The sequence below is a fragment of the Oncorhynchus keta genome, chromosome 6, assembly GCF_023373465.1.
Source record: "Oncorhynchus keta strain PuntledgeMale-10-30-2019 chromosome 6, Oket_V2, whole genome shotgun sequence".
Taxonomy (NCBI): domain Eukaryota; kingdom Metazoa; phylum Chordata; class Actinopteri; order Salmoniformes; family Salmonidae; genus Oncorhynchus; species Oncorhynchus keta.
Window position 1 is genome coordinate 406,348 of NC_068426.1, and position 17,936 is coordinate 424,283.

Here is a 17,936-nt window from a genome sequence, read left to right on the forward strand (position 1 = left end):
TAGTGGAAGCCAGAGTAGCTTACCAAGCAAGAGGAGTCTTGGGTAGTTGATATCCACTAGGGGGAGCCAGAGTAGCTTACCAAGCAAGAGGAGTCTTGGGTAGTTGATATCCACTAGGGGGAGCCAGAGTAGCTTACCAAGCAAGAGGAGTCTTGGGTAGTTGATATCCACTAGGGGGAGCCAGAGTAGCTTACCAAGCAAGAGGAGTCTTGGGTAGTTGATATCCACTAGGGGGAGCCAGAGTAGCTTACCAAGCAAGAGGAGTCTTGGGTAGTTGATATCCACTAGGGGGAGCCAGAGTAGCTTACCAAGCAAGAGGAGCCTTGGGTAGTGGATATACACTAGGGGGAGCCAGAGTAGCTTACCAAGCAAGAGGAGTCTTGGGTAGTTGATATCCACTAGGGGGAGCCAGAGTAGCTTACCAAGCAAGAGGAGTCTTGGGTAGTTGATATCCACTAGGGGGAGCCAGAGTAGCTTACCAAGCAAGAGGAGTCTTGGGTAGTTGATATCCACTAGGGGGAGCCAGAGTAGCTTACCAAGCAAGAGGAGCCTTGGGTAGTGGATATACACTAGGGGGAGCCAGAGTAGCTTACCAAGCAAGAGGAGCCGAGGCACCTCTGTTTGACAGGCTAGAGACAAATGTTTGAACTTCCAGATCTGGTGTTATATGCCTATTTACAAATGCTAGCTACTTGTCAGGCTAGTCTGGAGTTCCCGTTCTGCTTTACGACACTACTTTTAAGCCACAGAAGCAAAAAATGTATCTTTTTTAATTTGTAATTGATAGAGCTTGAAATGCTATTCCTACTCAGGAGGAGAAGAAAACAAAGACTGAGAAAATGTCCAGTTCATCCACTGAACTCTACAAGAGAGGACGATGGAGAGAACAAGTCTCTTGTCCAACCGATGTGAAGCATTGACGCAGGGAAAGACATTTTCAATACTTTCGGATGTCGGTTGCTAGATTTCATGACTTACTTCACCTGTTTGTCCTTCACATCTCCCATGAGAGAACTCACAGCTTGCCCGTAAGTGCTGCAGTGTAGAGCAGAACAGAACAGAACAGAACAGTGTAGAGCAGAACAGAACAGAACAGAACAGTGTAGAGCAGAACAGAACAGAACAGAACAGTGTAGAGCAGAACAGAACAGAACAGAATAAAATAGAACAGTGTAGAACAGAGCAGAATAGAACAGAATAGAATAGAACAGTGTAGAACAGAACAGAACAGTGTAGAGCAGAACAGAACAGAATAGAACAGTGTAGAGCAGAACAGAACAGAACAGAATAGAATAGAACAGTGTAGAGCAGAACAGAACAGAACAGAATAGAATAGAACAGTGTAGAGCAGAACAGAACAGAATAGAACAGTGTAGAACAGAACAGAACTGAACAGAACAGTGTAGAGCAGAACAGAATAGAATAGAACAGTGTAGAACAGAACAGAACAGAATAGAACAGTGTAGAGCAGAACAGAATAGAACAGTGTAGAGCAGAACAGAACAGAATAGAACAGTGTAGAGCAGAACAGAACAGAATAGAACAGTGTAGAGCAGAACAGAACAGAATAGAACAGTGTAGAGCAGAACAGAATAGAATAGAACAGTGTAGAACAGAACAGAACAGAACAGAATAGAATAGAACAGTGTAGAACAGAACAGAACAGAACAGAATAGAATAGAACAGTGTAGAGCAGAACAGAACAGAACAGAATAGAATAGAACAGTGTAGAACAGAACAGAACAGAACCCGTAAGTGCTTCAGAAAGGCTGTCTGTAACCCTGTGTTTTCTTTGGCGAGTGGCAGCACACAGAAAAGTATCGCTGCGAGTTATAACTCATCTCTACAGTTTGTGCCGTCACCGCGGAAGTTTGCATGTCCTGAAGGAGGATTCTGTTGCTTATCCCTTCAACGGCACAAATTGGCAGAGATTTTGGGGATCGTTCGAATGATCCGTTTTGTGGAGGTACTGTCTACGGAAAACCTGTTCGGATCCGAGTTACGACATCACTACAACCACAAGGGCTTTTTCTCCTAATGGCGTTGCAAGGTACCGATATCCAGGTATGATACACTGGCAGTCTGCGATACAAGGTACCGACTATATCCAGGTATGATACACTGGCAGTCTGCGATACAAGGTACCGACTATATGCAGGGAAGATACGCTGGCAGTCTGCGATACAAGGTACCGACTATATGCAGGGAAGATATAAATACTTGGGACTATATACATATGACTTAATACATGTGACTATTTTGTATTTGGAAAGTATTCAGACCCCTTGACTTTTTCCACATTTTGTTACGTTACAGCCTTATTCTAAAACTGATTTTTTTTTTATTATCCTCAGTAATCTACACACAATACCCCATAATGACAAAGCAAATACTAATGACAAAGCGAAAACAGGTTTTTAGAAAAGTTTGCAAATTTATTTAAAAAAAACAGAAATACCTTATTTATGTAAGTATTCAGACCCTTTGCTATGAGACTCAAACTTTAACTCAGGTGCTTCCTGTTTCCATTGATCATAATTGAGATGTTTATACAACTTCAAGATTTGGAAAGGCACACACCTGTCTATATAACGTCACTGTGCATGCAGTTCACTGTGCACGCCAGAGCAAAAACCATTTCATGAGGTCAAAGGAATTGTCCGTAGTGCTCCGAGACAGGATTGTGTCGAGGCACAGATCTGGGGAAGGGTACCAAAATATTTCTGCAGCATTGAAGGTCCCCAAAAACACAGAAGCCTCCTTCATTCTTAAATGGAGGAAGTTTGGAGCCACCAAGACTTCCTAGAGATGGCCGCCCGGCCAAACTGAGCAATCGGGGGAGAAGGGCCTTGGTCAGTGAGGTGACCAAGAACATTTACATTTACATTTACATTTAAGTCATTTAGCAGACGCTCTTATCCAGAGCGACTTACAAATTGGTGCATTCACCTTATGACATCCAGTGGAACAGCCACTTTACAATAGTGCATCTAAATCTTTTAGGGGGGAGGGGTGAGAAGGATTACTTTTCCTATCCTAGGTATTCCTTAAAGAGGTGGGGTTTCAGGTGTCTCCGGAAGGTGGTGATTGACTCCGCTGTCCTGGCGTCGTGAGGGAGTTTGTTCCACCATTGGGGGGCCAGAGCAGCGAACAGTTTGGTCAATCACCAAATCATCAGGTTCGACCACCAGCGAACCTGATGGTCACTCTGACAGAGCTCTAGAGTTCCTCTGTGGAGATGAGAGACCTTTCCAGAAGGACAGCCATCTCTGCAGCACTCCACGAATCAGGCCTTTATGGTAGAGTGGCCAGACGGAAGCCAGTCCTCAGTAAAAGGCGCGTGGCAGCCCGCTTGGAGTTTGCCAAAAGACACCTAAAGGACTCCCAGACCATGAGAAACAAAATTGTTTGGTCTGATGAAACCAAGATGGAACTATTTGGCCTGAATGCCAAGCGTCACGTCTGGAGGAAACCTGGCACCATCCCTGCGGTGAAGCATGGTGGTGACAGCATCATGCTGTAGGGATGTTTTTCAGCAACAGGGACTGGGAGACTAGTCAGGATCGAGGGAAAGATGAACAGAGCAAAGTACATAGAGATCCTTGATGAAAACCTGCTCCAGAGCAGTCAGGACCTCAGACTGTGTCGAAGGTTCACCTTCCAACAGGACAACGACCCTAAGCACACAGCCAAGACAACGATCGAACACCTCTGGAGAAAACCAAAAATAGCTGTGCAGCGACGCTCCCCATCCAACCTGACAGAGCTTGAGAGGATCTGCAGAGAAGAATGGGAGAAACTCTCCAAATACAGGTGTGCCAAGCTTGTAGCGTCATACTGAAGAAGACTAGAGGCTGTAATCGTTGCCAAAGGGGCTTCAAAAAAGTACTGATTAAAGGGTCTGAATACTAAATGTAGATGTGATGTTTCAGTTTTATTTATTTTTTAGATTTGCAAACATTTCTAAAAAACTGTTTTTGCTTTCTCATTATGGGGTATTGTGTGTAGATTGATGTGGGGGAAAAATATAGATTTTAGAGTAAGGCTGTAACGTTAAAAAATGTGGAAAAAGTCAAGGGGTCTGAATACTTTCTGAATGCACTGTACTTATTATTGATTCTTATTATTCGTTATTCTCCAGTGACTGGACATTTGCCAATAAAACAGAGGGAAGTGGAGGCAGGTTCTCTCTTCATCTTAATCTCACAAGGATGAGCCTTCTCTCGGCATTTCCATCTTGGCAGCCCGAATATGGTGGTTAGGTTGGACTCCAACTTACATTGGCACACACACTGTTCAGTTGGGATGCAGAAAAACCCTCGGAAGTTCCAGGGTGTGGATACCAGGGTTGGGGTGAATTCCAAATTGGATTTAAAATTCTAAATTAAATTCTGGAATTCAAGCAAGAAGTGGAGAATTCACTTTGGAATTGAATTGCAGCAATCAACCCTCCAAAAGTGGAATTGATTTGGAATTTAAATTGGAATTGTAAAAGAACATCATCACTGGAATGGAATTGGAATTTAGACTGTCTGAATTGGAATCGAATAGGAATCATCCTTCAGTTGGAATTTAGTTAGACTTTAGACTGTCTGAATTGGAATCAAATAAGAATCATCCTTCAGTTGGAATTTAGTTAGAATTTAGACTGTCTGAATTGGAATCGAATAAGAATCATCCTTCAGTTGGAATTTAGTTAGAATTTAGACTGTCTGAATTGGAATCGAATAAGAATCATCCTTCAGTTGGAATTTAGTTAGAATTTAGACTGTCTGAATTGTGATTGAATTAAAATGGTTAGATAAAAACATGAATTGTATTATAACTGTGCAAACATCTAGTTACTGGAGTAGATTTATTTATCATTGAAATTGAATGCAAACTTTGTTTAAAAATCAATCAAATAATTATAATAATTAATAATTCTATTCTATTACTGTATATAACGGGGAGTGGGGTGCAGTCTGTCATTATGGCGGCAGGCAGCCTAGTGGTCAGAGCGTTGGACTAGGAACTGAAAGGTTGCTAGATTGAATCCCTGAGCTGACAAGGTACAAATCTGTCGTTCTGCCCCTGAACAAGGCAGTTAACCCACTGTTCCCCGGTAGGCCGTCATTGAAAATAAGAATTTGTTCTTAACGGACTTGCCTAGTTAAGTAAGGTAAAACGGTGTAATTTAGTTCAACTATCCCTTTTGTATGGTGGAAAAAGTAAAATTACACTGAGTTTTTTACTCAATTATTCTGTATTGTTTTACAATTCTACAATATATACCATTTAGCTGACATTTTAGTCAAAAGTGACTGACAGTTATTCATGCATTCATATTTCACAGAAGGGTTTTCATTAACTTTCACTCTGGGTTGACCCAGCAGATGGGTGTGTTTTTAATGTCATCAATCATTCATCTACAAAAGGGTCAGCTCACACAGCGTAGTAAATCACACAGTGTGGTAGCTCAGTGTGGTAAATCACACAGTGTGGTAGCTCAGTGTGGTAGCTCAGTGTGGTAAATCACTCAGTGTGGTAGCTCAGTGTGGTAGCTCAGTGTGGTAAATCACACAGTGTGGTAGCTCAGTGTGGTAAATCACACAGTGTGGTAGCTCAGCGTAGTAAATCACACAGTGTGGTAGCTCAGTGTGGTAAATCACACAGTGTGGTAGCTCAGTGTGGTAGCTCAGTGTGGTAAATCACTCAGTGTGGTAGCTCAGTGTGGTAGCTCAGTGTGGTAAATCACACAGTGTGGTAGCTCAGTGTGGTAAATCACACAGTGTGGTAGCTCAGTGTGGTAGCTCAGTGTGGTAAATCACTCAGTGTGGTAGCTCAGTGTGGTAGCTCAGTGTGGTAAATCACTCAGTGTGGTAGCTCAGTGTGGTAGCTCAGTGTGGTAAATCACTCAGTGTGGTAGCTCAGTGTGGTAGCTCAGTGTGGTAAATCACTCAGTGTGGTAGCTCAGTGTGGTAGCTCAGTGTGGTAAATCACACAGTGTGGTAGCTCAGTGTGGTAGCTCAGTGTGGTAAATCACTCAGTGTGGTAGCTCAGTGTGGTAGCTCAGTGTGGTAGCTCAGTGTGGTAGCTCAGTGTGGTAAATCACTCAGTGTGGTAGCACAGTGTGGTAAATCACTCAGTGTGGTAGCTCAGTGTGGTAGCTCAGTGTGGTAGCTCAGTGTGGTAGCTCAGTGTGGTAAATCACTCAGTGTGGTAAATCACTCAGTGTGGTAGCTCAGTGTGGTAGCTCAGTGTGGTAAATCACTCAGTGTGGTAGCTCAGTGTGGTAAATCACTCAGTGTGGTAGCTCAGTGTGGTAGCTCAGTTTGGTAGCTCAGTGTGGTAAATAACTCAGTGTGGTAGCTCAGTGTGGTAGCTCACACAGTGTGGGTAGCTCAGTGTGGTAGCTCAGTGTGGTAAATCACTCAGTGTGGTAGCTCAGTGTGGTAGCTCAGTGTGGTAGCTCAGTGTGGTAAATCACTCAGTGTGGTAGCTCAGTGTGGTAGCTCAGTGTGGTAGCTCAGTGTGGTAGCTCAGTGTGGTAGCTCAGTGTGGTAAATCACTCAGTGTGGTAAATCACTCAGTGTGGTAGCTCAGTGTGGTAGCTCAGTGTGGTAGCTCAGTGTGGTAAATCACTCAGTGTGGTAGCTCAGTGTGGTAGCTCAGTGTGGTAGCTCGCACAGTGTGGTAGCTCAGTGTGGTAGCTCAGTGTGGTAAATCACACAGTGTGGTAGCTCACACAGTGTGGTAGCTCAGTGTGGTAGCTCAGTGTGGTAGCTGTAGTGACTGTCCACAGCTCTCTGTCTCCTCCTCGTCATCATCAGCTGTTAGTCGACTGGCCTCTTCATCCTTGTCCAGTCGCAGACACATTACCACCCTGGAGACAGACAGACAGACACATTACCACCCTGGAGACAGACAGACAGACACATTACCACCCTGGAGACAGACAGACAGACACATTACCACCCTAGAGACAGACAGACAGACACATTACCACCCTGGAGACAGACAGACAGACAGACAGACAGACAGACAGACAGACAGACAGACAGACAGACAGACAGACAGACACATTACCACCCTGGAGACAGACAGACAGACAGACAGACAGACAGACAGACAGACAGACAGACAGACAGACACATTACCACCCTGGAGACAGACAGACAGACACATTACCACCCTGGAGACAGACAGACAGACAGACAGACAGACAGACAGACAGACAGACAGACAGACAGACAGACACATTACCACCCTGGAGACAGACAGATAGACAGACAGACACATTACCACCCTAGAGACAGACAGACAGACACATTAACACCCTACAGACAGACAGACAGACACATTACCACCCTACAGACAGACAGACAGACACATTACCACCCTGGAGACAGACAGACAGATAGACACATTACCACCCTGGAGACAGACAGACAGACAGACAGACAGACAGACAGACAGACAGACAGACAGACAGACAGACAGACAGACAGACAGACAGACACATTACCACCCTGGAGACAGACAGACAGACACATTACCACCCTGGAGACAGACAGACAGACAGACAGACAGACAGACAGACAGACAGACAGACAGACAGACAGACACATTACCACCCTGGAGACAGACAGACAGACAGACACATTACCGCCCTGGAGACAGAAAGATAGACAGACAGACACATTACCACCCTAGAGACAGACACATTAACACCCTACAGACAGACAGACACATTACCACCCTACAGACAGACAGACAGACATATTACTACCCTGGAGACAGACATATTACTACCCTGGAGACAGACAGACAGACAGACAGACAGACAGACAGACAGACAGACAGACAGACAGACAGACAGACAGACAGACAGACAGACAGACAGACAGACAGACAGACAGATTCCTATCCTGGAGACAGGCAGACACATTACCACCCTGGAGAGAGAGAGCTCTATCACAATATACTACAACCCTGGAGAGAGAGAGCTCTATCACAACATACTACAACCCTGGAGACAGAGAGCTCTATCACAATATACTACAACCCTGGAGAGAGAGAGCTCTATCACAATATACTACAACCCTGGAGAGAGAGAGCTCTATCACAATATACTACAACCCTGGAGAGAGAGAGCTCTATCACAATATACTACAACCCGGGAGAGAGAGAGCTCTATCACAATATACTACAACCCGGGAGAGAGAGAGCTCTATCACAATATACTACAACCCTGGAGACAGAGAGCTCTATCACAATATACTACAACCCTGGAGAGAGAGAGCTCTATCACAATATACTACAACCCGGGAGAGAGAGAGCTCTATCACAATATACTACAACCCTGGAGAGAGAGAGCTCTATCACAATATACTACAACCCTGGAGACAGAGAGCTCTATCACAATATACTACAACCCTGGAGAGACCTATCACAATATACTACAACCCGGAGAGAGAGAGCTCTATCACAATATACTACAACCCGGGAGAGAGAGAGCTCTATCACAATATACTACAACCCTGGAGACAGAGAGCTCTATCACAATATACTACAACCCTGGAGAGAGAGAGCTCTATCACAATATACTACAACCCGGGAGAGAGAGAGCTCTATCACAATATACTACAACCCTGGAGAGAGAGAGAGCTCTATCACAATATACTACAACCCTGGAGAGAGAGAGAGCTCTATCACAATATACTACAACCCTGGAAAGGACCTCAGCCACCCGAGCCACAGCCTGTTCACCCCGCTACCATCTAGAAGGAGGAGACCGTATAGGTGCATCAAAGCTGGAAGAAGAGACTGAAAAACAGATTTTTATCTCCAGGCCATCAAACTGTTAAATCGTCACCACTAGCCAGCCTCCACTCAGTACCCTGCCCTGATCCTTAGTCACTGTTACTAGCCGGCTACCACCCAGTACCCTGCCCTGAACCTTAGTCACTGTTACTAGCCGGCTACCACTCAGTACCCTGCCCTGAACCTTAGTCACTGTTACTAGCCGGCTACCACCCGGATCTCTACCCTGAACCTTAGTCACTGTTACTAGCCGGCTACCACCCGGTTCTCTACCCTGAACCTTAGTCACTGTTACTAGCCGGCTACCACCCGGTTCTCTACCCTGAACCTTAGTCACTGTTACTAGCCGGCTACCACCCGGTTCTCTACCCTGAACCTTAGTCACTGTTACTAGCCGGCTACCACCCGGTTCTCTACTCTGAACCTTAGTCACTGTTACTAGCCGGCTACCACCCGGTTCTCTACCCTGAACCTTAGTCACTGTTACTAGCCGGCTACCACCCGGTTCACTTTAATAATGGAACACTGGTCCCTTTAATAATGGAACACTGGTCCCTTTAATAATGGAACACTGGTCCTTTAATAATGGAACACCGGTCCCTTTAATAATGGAACACTGGTCCCTTTAATAATGGAACACTGGTCCTTTAATAATGGAACACTGGTCCCTTTAATAATGGAACACTGGTCCTTTAATAATGGAACACTGGCCACTTTAATAATGGAACACTGGTCCCTTTAATCATGGAACACTGGTCCCTTTAATCATGGAACACTGGTCCCTTTAATCATGGAACACTGGTCCCTTTAATAATGGAAAACTGGTCACTTTAATAATGGAACACTGGTCCCTTTAATAATGGAACACTGGTCACTTTAATAATGGAACACTGGTCCCTTTAATAATGGAACACTGGTCCCTTTAATAATGGAACACTGGTCACTTTAAGAATGGAACACTGGTCCCTTTAATAATGGAAAACTGGTCACTTTAATAATGGAACAATGGTCCCTTTAATAATGGAACACTGGTCCCTTTAATCATGGAACACTGGTCCCTTTAATAATGGAACAATGGTCCCTTTAATAATGGAACACTGGTCACTTTAATAATGGAACACTGGTCACTTTAATAATGGAACACTGGTCCCTTTAATAATGGAACACTGGTCCCTTTAATCATGGAACACTGGTCCCTTTAATAATGGAACAATGGTCCCTTTAATAATGGAACACTGGTCCCTTTAATAATGGAACACTGGTCCCTTTAATAATGGAACACTGGTCCCTTTAATAATGGAACACTGGTCCCTTTAATAATGGAACACTGGTCCCTTTAATAATGGAACACTGGTCCCTTTAATAATGGAACACTGGTCCCTTTAATAATGGAACACTGGTCACTTTAATAATGGAACACTGGTCCCTTTAATAATGGAACACTGGTCACTTTAATAATGGAACACTGGTCCCTTTAATAATGGAACACTGGTCACTTTAATAATGGAACACTGGTCCCTTTAATAATGGAACACTGGTCCCTTTAATAATGGAACACTGGTCACTTTAATAATGGAACACTGGTCCCTTTAATAATGGAACACTGGTCCCTTTAATAATGGAACACTGGTCCCTTTAATAATGGAACACTGGTCCCTTTAATAATGGAACACTGGTCCCGTAGAGCAAAACGGAGAACGCCGTCGTGAGAGTCTCATCTTTCCATAGATGGATCATAATGATATGCCAAACCGTTCGGACGCTACAGGCGATTTGGTGAGAAGACCGATTTTAGGGACGGTCTGATAAACACTGCTCTAGCTCCGTTCACAGCAGAGGAGGAAGTGCGATATCGGCGGACACAGTAGATATCTCTAGCATCAACTGACAGATTTGTATGAGGATCTCTTAATTATGCTAATTATATTTCCGCGGGGGGGGGGGCTTCGGACATCGACTCTAGGGGCTTCATTTATATTTCGGACTCTGACATTGCTCATTCTAATTTTTCTATATTTCTTAACTTCTTGCTTTACATGTTTTGGATTTGCGTGTATTGTTTTATATTGTTAGGTATTACTGCACTGTTGGAGCTAGCATTTAGTTAGATACTACTGCACTGTTGGAGCTAGCATTTAGTTAGATACTACTGCACTGTTGGAGCTAGGAACACAAGCATTTAGTTAGATACTACTGCACTGTTGGAGCTAGCATTTGGTTAGATACTACTGCACTGTTGGAGCTAGCATTTATTTAGATACTACTGCACTGTTGGAGCTAGCATTTAGTTAGATACTACTGCATTGTTGGAGCTAGCATTTGGTTAGATACTACTGTACTGTTGGAGCTAGGAACATAAACATTTGGTTAGATACTACTGCACTGTTGGAGCTAGCATTTGGTTAGATATTACTGCACTGTTGGAGCTAGGAACATAAGCATTTCGCTACACCTGTGATAACATCTGTTAAATATGTGTATGCAACCAATACAAATTGATTTGACTTCGATTTATTTTGATCCCGGCTTTTATCTATACCATTTGGTTGTATTAACCCTCCCAATCAGACTGGTTTTGGTAACTGACCCACCCAATCAGAATGGTCATGTTGTATTAGCCCACCCAATCAGAATGGTTTTGTTGACTGACCCACCCAATCAGAATGGTTTTGTTGACTGACCAACCCAATCAGAATGATTTTGTTGACTGACCAACCCAATCAGAATGGTTGTGTTGACTGAGTTAGCCAATCAGAATGGTTGTGTTGACTGACTCACCCAATCAGAACAGCCGGTATGAGTGCGATGGCTGAGGCCAGCAGGAAGCTGAATCCAGGGAACCAGGAGACAGTGGAGGCGTAGGTACTGCTGAACACGGTGATCCCAACACCTATACTCAGCATCTCCACGAACGCAACACAGGCAAACACTGCACCTGGCGAGAGGAGAGGACACACACACACACACACACACACACACACACACACACACACACACACACACACACACACACACACACACACACACACACACACACACACACACACACACACACACACACACACACACACACACACACACACACAGTGCTGGAGTTTACAAGCATGTCGCTATACCTTGCATTAACATCTGCTAACGATGTGTATGTGACCAATAACATCTGCTAACCATGTGTATGTGACCATTAACATCTGCTAACCATGTGTATGTGACCAATAACATCTGCTAACCATGTGTATGTGACCAATAACATCTGCTAACCATGTGTATGTGACCATTAACATCTGCTAACCATGTGTATGTGACCAATAACATCTGCTAACCATGTGTATGTGACCAATAACATCTGCTAACCATGTGACCAATAACATCTGCTAACCATGTGTATGTGACCATTAACATCTGCTAACCATGTGTATGTGACCAATAACATCTGCTAACCATGTGACCAATAACATCTGCTAACCATGTGTATGTGACCATTAACATCTGCTAACCATGTGACCAATAACATCTGCTAACCATGTGTATGTGACCATTAACATCTGCTAACCATGTGACCAATAACATCTGCTAACCATGTGACCAATAACATCTGCTAACCATGTGACCAATAACATCTGCTAACCATGTGTATGTGTCCATTAACTTCTGCTAACCATGTGACCATTAACATCTGCTAACCATGTGTATGTGTCCATTAACATCTGCTAACCATGTGTATGTGACCATTAACATCTGCTAACCATGTGTATGTGTCCATTAACATCTGCTAACCATGTGTATGTGTCCATTAACATCTGCAAACCATGTGACCATTAACATCTGCTAACCATGTGTATGTGACCATTAACATCTGCTAACCAGGTGTATGTGACCATTAACATCTGCTAACCATGTGACCAATAACATCTGCTAACCATGTGACCAATAACATCTGCTAACCATGTGTATGTGTCCATTAACTTCTGCTAACCATGTGACCATTAACATCTGCTAACCATGTGACCATTTAACATCTATTTAATAATAATATATGCCATTTAACCTTTTATCCAAAGTGTCATGTGATACCATTAACAACCCACTACCCTGGCGTTAAAGCGCCATGCTGACCAACTGAGCTAACCATCATCTGCTAACCATTAACATCTGCTAACCATGTGTATGTGACCATTAACATCTGCTAACCAGGTGTATGTGACCAATAACATCTGCTAACCATGTGTATGTGACCATTAACATCTGCTAACCATGTGTATGTGACCAATAACATCTGCTAACCATGTGACCATTAACATCTGCTAACCATGTGACCATTAACATCTGCTAACCATGTGTATGTGACCATTAACATCTGCTAACCATGTGTATGTGACCATTAACATCTGCTAACCATGTGTATGTGACCAATAACATCTGCTAACCATGTGTATGTGACCATTAACATCTGCTAACCATGTGACCATTAACATCTGCTAACCATGTGACCATTAACATCTGCTAACCATGTGTATGTGGCCATTAACATCTGCTAACCATGTGACCATTAACATCTGCTAAGCATGTGTATGTGTCCATTAACATCTGCTAACCATGTGTATGTGACCATTAACATCTGCTAACCATGTGTATGTGACCATTAACATCTGCTAACCATGTGTATGTGTCCATTAACATCTGCTAACCATGTGTATGTGACCATTAACATCTGCTAACCATGTGTATGTGACCATTAACATCTGCTAACCACGTGTATGTGACCAATAACATCTGCTAACGATGTGTATGTGACCAATAACATCTGCTAACCATGTGTATGTGACCATTAACATCTGCTAACCATGTGTATGTGACCAATAACATCTGCTAACCATGTGTATGTGACCAATAACATCTGCTAACCATGTGACCAATAACATCTGCTAACCATGTGTATGTGACCATTAACATCTGCTAACCATGTGTATGTGACCAATAACATCTGCTAACCATGTGTATGTGACCAATAACATCTGCTAACCATGTGACCAATAACATCTGCTAACCATGTGTATGTGACCATTAACATCTGCTAACCATGTGTATGTGACCAATAACATCTGCTAACCATGTGACCAATAACATCTGCTAACCATGTGTATGTGACCATTAACATCTGCTAACCATGTGACCAATAACATCTGCTAACCATGTGTATGTGACCAATAACATCTGCTAACCATGTGTATGTGACCATTAACATCTGCTAACCATGTGACCAATAACATCTGCTAACCATGTGTATGTGACCAATAACATCTGCTAACCATGTGTATGTGACCATTAACATCTGCTAACCATGTGACCAATAACATCTGCTAACCATGTGTATGTGACCATTAACATCTGCTAACCATGTGACCAATAACATCTGCTAACCATGTGTATGTGTCCATTAACTTCTGCTAACCATGTGACCATTAACATCTGCTAACCATGTGTATGTGTCCATTAACATCTGCTAACCATGTGTATGTGACCATTAACATCTGCTAACCATGTGTATGTGTCCATTAACATCTGCTAACCATGTGTATGTGTCCATTAACATCTGCAAACCATGTGACCATTAACATCTGCTAACCATGTGTATGTGACCATTAACATCTGCTAACCAGGTGTATGTGACCATTAACATCTGCTAACCATGTGACCAATAACATCTGCTAACCATGTGACCAATAACATCTGCTAACCATGTGTATGTGTCCATTAACTTCTGCTAACCATGTGACCATTAATATCTGCTAACCATGTGACCATTAACATCTGCTAACCATGTGTATGTGACCATTAACATCTGCTAACCATGTGACCATTAACATCTGCTAACCATGTGTATGTGTCCATTAACATCTGCTAACCATGTGACCATTAACATCTGCTAACCATGTGTATGTGACCATTAACATCTGCTAACCAGGTGTATGTGACCAATAACATCTGCTAACCATGTGTATGTGACCATTAACATCTGCTAACCATGTGTATGTGACCAATAACATCTGCTAACCATGTGACCATTAACATCTGCTAACCATGTGACCATTAACATCTGCTAACCATGTGTATGTGACCATTAACATCTGCTAACCATGTGTATGTGACCATTAACATCTGCTAACCATGTGTATGTGACCAATAACATCTGCTAACCATGTGTATGTGACCATTAACATCTGCTAACCATGTGACCATTAACATCTGCTAACCATGTGATGTGACCATTAACATCTGCTAACCATGTGACCATTAACATCTGCTAACCATGTGTATGTGTCCATTAACATCTGCTAACCATGTGACCCATTAACATCTGCTAACCATGTGTATGTGACCATTAACATCTGCTAACCATGTGTATGTGTCCATTAACATCTGCTAACCATGTGTATGTGACCATTAACATCCATTGCTAACCATGTGTATGTGACCATTAACATCTGCTAACCATGTGTATGTGACCATTAACATCTGTGTATGTGACCAATAACATCTGCTAACCATGTGACCATTAACATCTGCTAACCATGTGTATGTGACCAATAACATCTGCTAACCATGTGACCATTAACATCTGCTAACCATGTGACCATTAACATCTGCTAACCATGTGACCATTAACATTTGCTAACCATGTGACCATTAACATCTGCTAACCATGTGTATGTGACCATTAACATCTGCTAACCATGTGTATGTGACCATTAACATCTGCTAACCATGTGTATGTGACCATTAACATCTGCTAACCATGTGTATGTGACCATTAACATCTGCTAACCATGTGTGTGTGACCATTAACATCTGCTAACCATGTGTATGTGACCATTAACATCTGCTAACCATGTGTATGTGACCATTAACATCTGCTAACCATGTGTATGTGACCATTAACATCTGCTAACCAACCATAACATCTGCTAACCATGTGTATGTGACCATTAACATCTGCTAACCATGTGTATGTGACCAATAGCATCTGCTAACCATGTGACCATTAACATCTGCTAACCATGTGTATGTGACCATTAACATCTGCTAACCATGTGCATGTGACCAATAACATCTGCTAACCATGTGTATGTGACCATTAACATCTGCTAACCATGTGTATGTGACCAATAGCATCTGCTAACCATGTGACCATTAACATCTGCTAACCATGTGTATGTGACCATTAACATCTGCTAACCATGTGTATGTGACCATTAACATCTGCTAACCATGTGTATGTGACCATTAACATCTGCTAACCACGTGTATGTGACCAATAACATCTGCTAACCATGTGTATGTGACCATTAACATCTGCTAACCATGTGACCATTAACATCTGCTAACCATGTGACCATTAACATCTGCTAACCATGTGTATGTGACCATTAACATCTGCTAACCATGTGTATGTGACCATTAACATCTGCTAACCATGTGTATAACCATCATCCGCTAACCACGTGTATGTGACCAATAACATCTGCTAACCATGTGTATGTGACCATTAACATCTGCTAACCATGTGACCATATCTGCTAACCATGTGACCATTAACATCTGCTAACCATGTGTATGTGACCATTAACATCTGCTAACCATGTGTATGTGACCATTAACATCTGCTAACCATGTGTATGTGACCAATAACATCTGCTAACCATGTGTATGTGACCATTAACATCTGCTAACCATGTGTATGTGACCATTAACATCTGCTAACCATGTGTATGTGACCATTAACATCTGCTAACCATGTGACCAATAACATCTGCTAACCATGTGTATGTGACCATTAACATCTGCTAACCATGTGTATGTGACCATTAACATCTGCTAACCATGTGACCATTAACATCTGCTAACCATGTGACCATTAACATCTGCTAACCATGTGTATGTGACCATTAACATCTGCTAACCATGTGTATGTGACCATTAACATCTGCTAACCATGTGTATGTGACCAATAACATCTGCTAACCATTGTATGTGACCATTAACATCTGCTAACCATGTGTATGTGACCAATAACATCTGCTGCTAACCATGTTTATGTGACCATTAACATCTGCTAACCATGTGTATGTGACCAATAACATCTGCTAACCATGTGTATGTGACCAATAACATCTGCTAACCATGTGACCATTAACATCTGCTAACCATGTGACCATTAACATCTGCTAACCATGTGTATGTGACCATTAACATCTGCTAACCATGTGACCATTAACATCTGCTAACCATGTGACCATTAACATCTGCTAACCATGTGTATGTGACCATTAACATCTGCTAACCATGTGTATGTGACCATTAACATCTGCTAACCATGTGTATGTGACCATTAACATCTGCTAACCACGTGTATGTGACCAATAACATCTGCTAACCATGTGTATGTGACCATTAACATCTGCTAACCATGTGTATGTGACCAATAACATCTGCTAACCATGTGACCATTAACATCTGCTAACCATGTGACCATTAACATCTGCTAACCATGTGTATGTGACCAATAACATCTGCTAATCATGTGTATGTGACCAATAACATCTGCTAACCATGTGTATGTGACCAATAACATCTGCTAACCATGTGTATGTGACCAATAACATCTGCTAACCATGTGTATGTGACCAATAACATCTGCTAACCATGTGTATGTGACCAATAACATCTGCTAACCATGTGTATGTGACCATTAACATCTGCTAACTATGTGTATGTGACCATTAACATCTGCTAACCATGTGTATGTGACCAATAACATCTGCTAACCATGTGTATGTGACCATTAACATCTGCTAACCATGTGTATGTGACCATTAACATCTGCTAACCACGTGTATGTGACCAATAACATCTGCTAACCATGTGTATGTGACCATTAACATCTGCTAACCATGTGTATGTGACCAATAACATCTGCTAACCATGTGACCATTAACATCTGCTAACCATGTGACCATTAACATCTGCTAACCATGTGTATGTGACCAATAACATCTGCTAATCATGTGTATGTGACCAATAACATCTGCTAACCATGTGTATGTGACCAATAACATCTGCTAACCATGTGT

General features: G+C 42.5%; 1 protein-coding gene across 1 annotated transcript in view; it reads right to left on the reverse strand.

The window, feature by feature from the left end:
- Positions 1-6,603: 6,603 nt before the first annotated feature.
- The window catches only part of LOC127930579 (solute carrier family 46 member 3-like), a 42,545-nt gene continuing 31,212 nt past the window's right edge, over positions 6,604-17,936 (reverse strand). The window contains exons 4-5 of the mRNA XM_052520101.1: positions 11,584-11,740; positions 6,604-6,865 (exon numbers count right to left, since the gene is read on the reverse strand). Coding sequence (XP_052376061.1) covers positions 6,754-6,865; positions 11,584-11,740 — 269 coding nt within the window. The 3' untranslated portion in view covers positions 6,604-6,753. The remainder of the gene's footprint in view (positions 6,866-11,583; positions 11,741-17,936) is intronic.